This window comes from Schistocerca cancellata, chromosome 7, assembly GCF_023864275.1.
Source record: "Schistocerca cancellata isolate TAMUIC-IGC-003103 chromosome 7, iqSchCanc2.1, whole genome shotgun sequence".
Lineage (NCBI taxonomy): Eukaryota > Metazoa > Arthropoda > Insecta > Orthoptera > Acrididae > Schistocerca > Schistocerca cancellata.
Genome location: NC_064632.1, coordinates 374,353,396 through 374,359,395, shown reverse-complemented (window position 1 = coordinate 374,359,395; position 6,000 = coordinate 374,353,396). Strand labels below are relative to the sequence as shown.

The 6,000-nt window shown below is 35.5% G+C and overlaps 1 protein-coding gene across 4 annotated transcripts in view; it reads right to left on the bottom strand.

The window, feature by feature from the left end:
* Nucleotides 1–780: 780 nt before the first annotated feature.
* LOC126092261 (uncharacterized) overlaps nucleotides 781–6,000 on the bottom strand; it is a 918,328-nt gene continuing 913,108 nt past the window's right edge. For all 4 annotated transcript variants that reach the window (XM_049907771.1, XM_049907774.1, XM_049907773.1 and 1 more), the window contains one exon: nucleotides 781–2,662. In XM_049907771.1, coding sequence (XP_049763728.1) covers nucleotides 1,674–2,662 — 989 coding nt within the window. In that variant the 3' untranslated portion in view covers nucleotides 781–1,673. The remainder of the gene's footprint in view (nucleotides 2,663–6,000) is intronic.

Sequence of the window (6,000 nt, the reverse complement as noted above, 5' to 3'; positions counted from 1 at the left end):
TCCTTACCTTACACCTGACTACCTGTGAAAATGGAATATACAGATTGAATAGCAACTATTAAAATGTGCTGACTGTTGTGTAACAGATTTTCTTAGCTTTTTCATGTTCTCTCATCCCTGTGAAACTTTATCTATCTAAATAATGAATATGAAGATGTAACAGTACTGTTCTTATCACTTGGTTGGTACCAACCCAATGACACCAACCCCCAGAACTCTCTCTTTTTTATATCTTGGAATCAGGATTACCCTTCCTTAAGACACTCCTGCCCTCACTCATACACCAATTATGCCAACAATTGAACCTGAGAAATACTTTGAGGCAGCAGGATGCTTGTCCTGTTCCCGACAACAACTCTCATAAGCTACGCCTATGTAATTAGTCCAGATGGAAGACATTTCCTGCCCATTCATCCATCAAGAGAGAAAAGTATCTCTTAATGAATACTGCTGAAACAACCCATCAAAAAAATTACATTATCTATGAACTCCACATCAACACAGTCTGTTTTGATGTGACTAACAATCAGTTATCCAAAGGCAATGTGACTGTGATCAAAAGTAAACTCAGTGTCACAAGCCACTGCTGTCAATTTCCAAAATTTTGCTTTAAAAAGTATTCTCAGAGCATTACCAAATTAATCAGATCATTTGTAGTCATTTATTTTCCCTGATATTATAATGGTGGTGTTGGGGGGGGGGAAAAAAAAAAAAAAAAAAAAGGAACTGTATTTATTTAGTTCAAATACTGGACTCACTATAACTAAAGCACATGGAAAATTTCTTTCAAATTTTTATTTTCAAATGTTATTGCATAAATGGAAATTCTACATTTTGTCATTTTACGTACAGTATATACATTAGTTAGTACAAATGAGATGCATGATTTATGTTTACTTTGTAGCACTCCATTAAATTATTCACATTTGAAAATTTATCTTCCAGGGTCTTGCATATAATGAGTGATCGTAGTTTTTTCAAAATCAGTATATTGTTTATAAAGTGCAAAGTATTTTTGAACAAGCATGTTCAGAACCTTTCTTTGTACCTAATCATGTTGTATCTTGGATAATCTTTTCAGCCATTATGCCTCAATTATCCCATTTAAAAGTGTAGCATTTTAATTTTTGAACACATGACTCACACTTGTACAGTCTTGAAATAGTGTGTGTTCATCTGAACTTTCTACATATAGAATGGAGACATACACTGAAAATTTGTTAACTGAAATTCAATGAACATCTGGTATAAGGAAGTGAAAGAGGAGGAAATGGAAGCTTACTCATTGCATACAAAAGTATTTCTGCAATTTGCTCACAATTTGATGTGTACCTGTGGACAAAAAGCTAATATTCTGAGCAACAGATACTTTTGTATCAGACTGCATTGATACACTTCTGTAACTGTTGAAGTGTAACATAATTCAGTGCAGAACATATTTATGTGCATGTTTGACTTTCTTCCTTTGTTTTGATACAGAATTAAACATATAATCAGATGAACCTGATGATTTTTTTTATAAATTCAGTAAATGTGTTAAATGCGACATCACAGTTGCTTACAACAATTAAAATTCAGCCATTATATTATCTGTATTGATAACAGTACAGAATTTTTGCAGATAATTCTGACAATTTTAAGCATTCTGAAAGCTAAATAATGTACAGTCAATATCAGCAAACTGTATCGTAAGTTACTTCTTCCTTTAGCACTGCACTGCTCTCACTGCCACTATCAAACTGCACATAATAATAATCTTCTTTGAGTTTCTCTGCACCTCTGTGTTTCAGGAAATAAAAGTCTAGTTTCCTGACATCTCTAGAGGAGGAATTCTTTGGCTCACATATTTCTGCATATATATTTTCTTCATCAATAGTATTCTCACCATTTTTAAAATTGTTTACTATTGCATCTGCAACATGAGAGTAAGGGAGGTCATCAGGCGAAAGTGACAGTCCAGATGATACCTCTTTGTTCCTTAAATTTGCATTTGGAGGTGGCAAGGGAGGACTCTGAATTCTTTGCTGTAGATGAGATGTAGATGCAGTACGACTTTGGCCAGATATTGCAGATGATACCTCAGGCTGATACATTGGTGGGTAGTTTTTGTTGTTGATATATTGCTGAACCTTTGGAGATACGTGGTTATGGTGACAGCGATTTTCACTCGGTGGACCACTGTCGGGTGGTATTCGTGACTCGTTTCTCGGTGGCACAGCAGGAGGCAAGTTACGCCCTTCTTCTACCTTTACATTTGCATTTCCATTATATGGCATGTAAGTAAATGATGCAGACTTCTTAGTAGCTTGTCTTGTTTTTATTTTCTCTGCCTTCTCCTTGGATGCTGGTAATGGTACTTGCAGTAAGGTCTCATTCGATGGAAATATATGATGCGTCACTTTAATTTGACGTCTCCAGCGATCACCATGTTCACGACAAAATGCAAGCACACCCTGGAGTAGAGGTGATTTGAACATTCGCATCTCTGTCTCGTGGTGCAGTAAAGGTCGTGACAGCAGAAACTGGGAGTCTGCATCGATTTCGAGGAACTTTGGCTGCATCTGGGATGTAAACTGTCCATGACATGAGAGATCAGCATCTGGTGGCAGTGTACACGCCAGGATAACATCTTCCTGCTGGCAGCTTTCAAGCCAAAGATTGCCTGGAACATAAAAAATGGAACAATAACAAAATGATAGTTTAAATAGTAACTACTGTTGACAAATGCTTATTACTGCATCAAGTCTATAACCACTGATCACGAAAAATTCCTGGCAAGAGTAGTTAACATTATTTTATTCATTTATTTGTTCCTCTCTTTCATGTTGTAACATGGAGTTTCACTGTGCACAGTGGCACTAGTTTCTCTCATCTACAGTGAAAGTGTGTTGGGCATGGGAGACTGAGGGAACTTGGGCAGTGTGTCATTACATAAGGGACATGCCCAGGTACTACTGTACCAGTGCCTTGCTACATTGGTATTATTTGAAATAAAATACCATGACCCATAAGTAGGCTGCTGCTTACATATTACTCCATCTAGGAACTGTATACTGTAGAATCACAAGGGCTGAAGATAAGCTGCCGAAACTGGAATATGGGGAACATATCAGGAGAAATGTAATTTCAAATGTATAAAGGACTGAAGGAGGCCAAACTGAGCTCCAGTCAGGATATGTCTTAGTCCAAAGAGACATACCAAGGAGGGTATGGAGGAGTAGGATGTATTATTGATAAAAGATCGAAATGAAGATGCTGTATCTGAAGGTCTAGCAAAAATAGTTCTAAAGATAACTATTAGAAATTGTACAAGTTTAATGCCTAATATCGTTCCACACAGAGGAACAGGCTGAAAGTCTATATACAGTGTTTAAAAAAATGAAAACCGAACTGTAGGAAAATTGTGGTTTATTTTAATGTGAAAGTAATGATGAAGCTCAGGACGAAAAGAGGTAGCATATTAAATACATTTACCAAGAGAAATCTAAATGGTCACTGGGTTTGGAAATAAAGAAATAGCATAGGGTACTGTGGACTTAATGTGACTCAACATTTTTGCTTTCCACAGCCTAATAAAACACGGAACTGAGTTAGCAAGATAATTAGTAATTAAACAGAAGTCCATACAATTAAGCACAAAGAAAGAAGACAATCAAAACTGAAAATGAAGAAGTTCTTGGCTTAAATATTAGAAATAATACTGTAACCAACATTCTGTTGGAACAAAATTTAAACAGAAACTTGATAAACAGAAGAAAATAAGAGCCCATTATTAGTCCAGTACTATAGAATTTGCAGAACTAACAAGTTAGAAACATTTACAACAAAGATGTAAGTGATAGCTGAGATCCAACTAAAGCCTAATGTCTAACAAGAACCTACTACCAAGTGAGGTGGCACAATGGTTAGCACAATGGACTCTCATTCGGAAGGATGACAGTTCAATCCCATGACTGACCAATCTGATTTAGGTTTTCTGTGATTTCCCTAAATCGCTTCAGCAAATGCTGGGGTGATTCCATTGAAACAGCATGGCTGACTTCCTTCTCCATCCTTCCCTAATTGAATAGGACCAATGAACTTGCTGTTTGGCCCCCTCCCCCAAACTAACCAACTAACCAAATTCAGAGGTTCAATTTTCAATGTGAAACCTATGAATATTCTATTATTCTAATGCCCCCTTTATGAATGGAATGAAATGTGATTTATTAGTCTCATTACATACTGTATACAGATAATTGAATCGTTGGGCAGGAGACATGTCACGTTTACAAAAAGTATAATGATTTACAAAAGGTCTTTTTATACTGTTTTAAGAATGTTATCCATTATAGATGAACAGTTTGCAAGTATATCTAATAAAAATACATATAACACTACAATATATGTTACATATTAACAGTTTACAGATTAATAGTCTCTGTTCAAAGTGTAAAACTGTCTTCCATAGGTTCTTCAATGATAAAATAACATTTTTCTCTAAAATGTTATGATGTAATATTTTCAAAGAGCCAAAGGCTGAAGAATTTCATATGGCTTTCTTCTGTCACAAATCGATTATTATGGACTGTTTTTATAGGACACAATGCTTATGATTTAGAGACAAAGTCTATCTCTTGAAAACATTTATTTTTACTCTGTTTTTATGGAACCAAGATTCAAGTTTTCCTAGTACATTTTGTACACTATCTGGAATTTTTTCTATAGTGTCATTTTCTATCAGGACTGAGGTGTCATCTATCAACAGGACTGAATGGGCATTGATATTTAATGATAAATCATTGACATACAACAAAAACAGGCATGAATGCAGTAATGAATCCTGTGGTACCCCTTGGGAAATAGTTTTTCATTTGGAGTAGTAGTTAACTGAATTTAGTTTTAAAATAACTCATTTTTCTATCAGGTAGGAATTGAACCACTGTAATGCAGTATCCTTGATCCCAACAATGGAAAGCTCCTTCTGCATTCCCTTTCTGTAATTTACACAATATAGACAGTTGTAGGAAGCAAGGATTACACTCTATTAATTCAATGACACTGTTTTGAACAACATGAAGACTAACATATGGGTCTTCAAAGATTTCTTAAAAATTCATATACAGAGTGTTTATAAATGAATATCAGGGTTTTAACACTTTATAATATTTATTATATTAAACTTACAGTTATAAATGATATGTCAAATGAAATAGCAACTCAAACAGTTTTACCAAGCACCTTATAAATGTTCAATGTGAGCACCATTTGTCACGTGGCACACATCAAGTCTACAGCTGAGTTCTTTGCAAACGTTGATAAGTGTGTCTTCAGTGACTGAAGCAACATCTGCTTCAATCCAGTTTCTTAATTCACGGAGGTCTGCTGGTAGCGGAGGCATGTACACACGATCCTTGATGAAGCCTCAAAGGAACGCATGGCGTTAGGTCGGGTGAATGTGCAGGTCATGCAAAGCAAGCCTTGTCACTGGGCTCCTTGTGGCCTATCCAGCACTTGGCTGTAGACTTGATGTGCGCCGTGTGACAAATGGTGCTCACATTGAACATTTATAAGGTTCTTGGTAAAACTGTTTTAGTTGCTCTTTCATTTGACATATAATTTATAACAGTGAGTTTAATGTAATAAATATTATAAACCATTAAAACCCCAATATTCATTTATAAACACCCTGTAGTTTACAAGATGCAACTGTTGTGATTATGAGAATGAATGTGTTTCTGAAATGATATCAAAAGATGAAGATGAAGATAAAGACATTTGACACATAAAAAGCAAGAAACAGTTGGGAATGATTGAATGATGGCAGAGATGAGAAGACCAGAGAGAGATGCGGAGAAAGAAAAATTTGCAGAATCATTCTGACACAGTATACATATTAAGACAAGACCTGATATTTGGAACAGCTGTATAAAGCTATTCATTTACAAGGAGAGGAAACAAAGATGATGTAGAGAATTGTAAGCTCTCTAGGCTTTTGTTATTGGTATAAAAGCAGACACC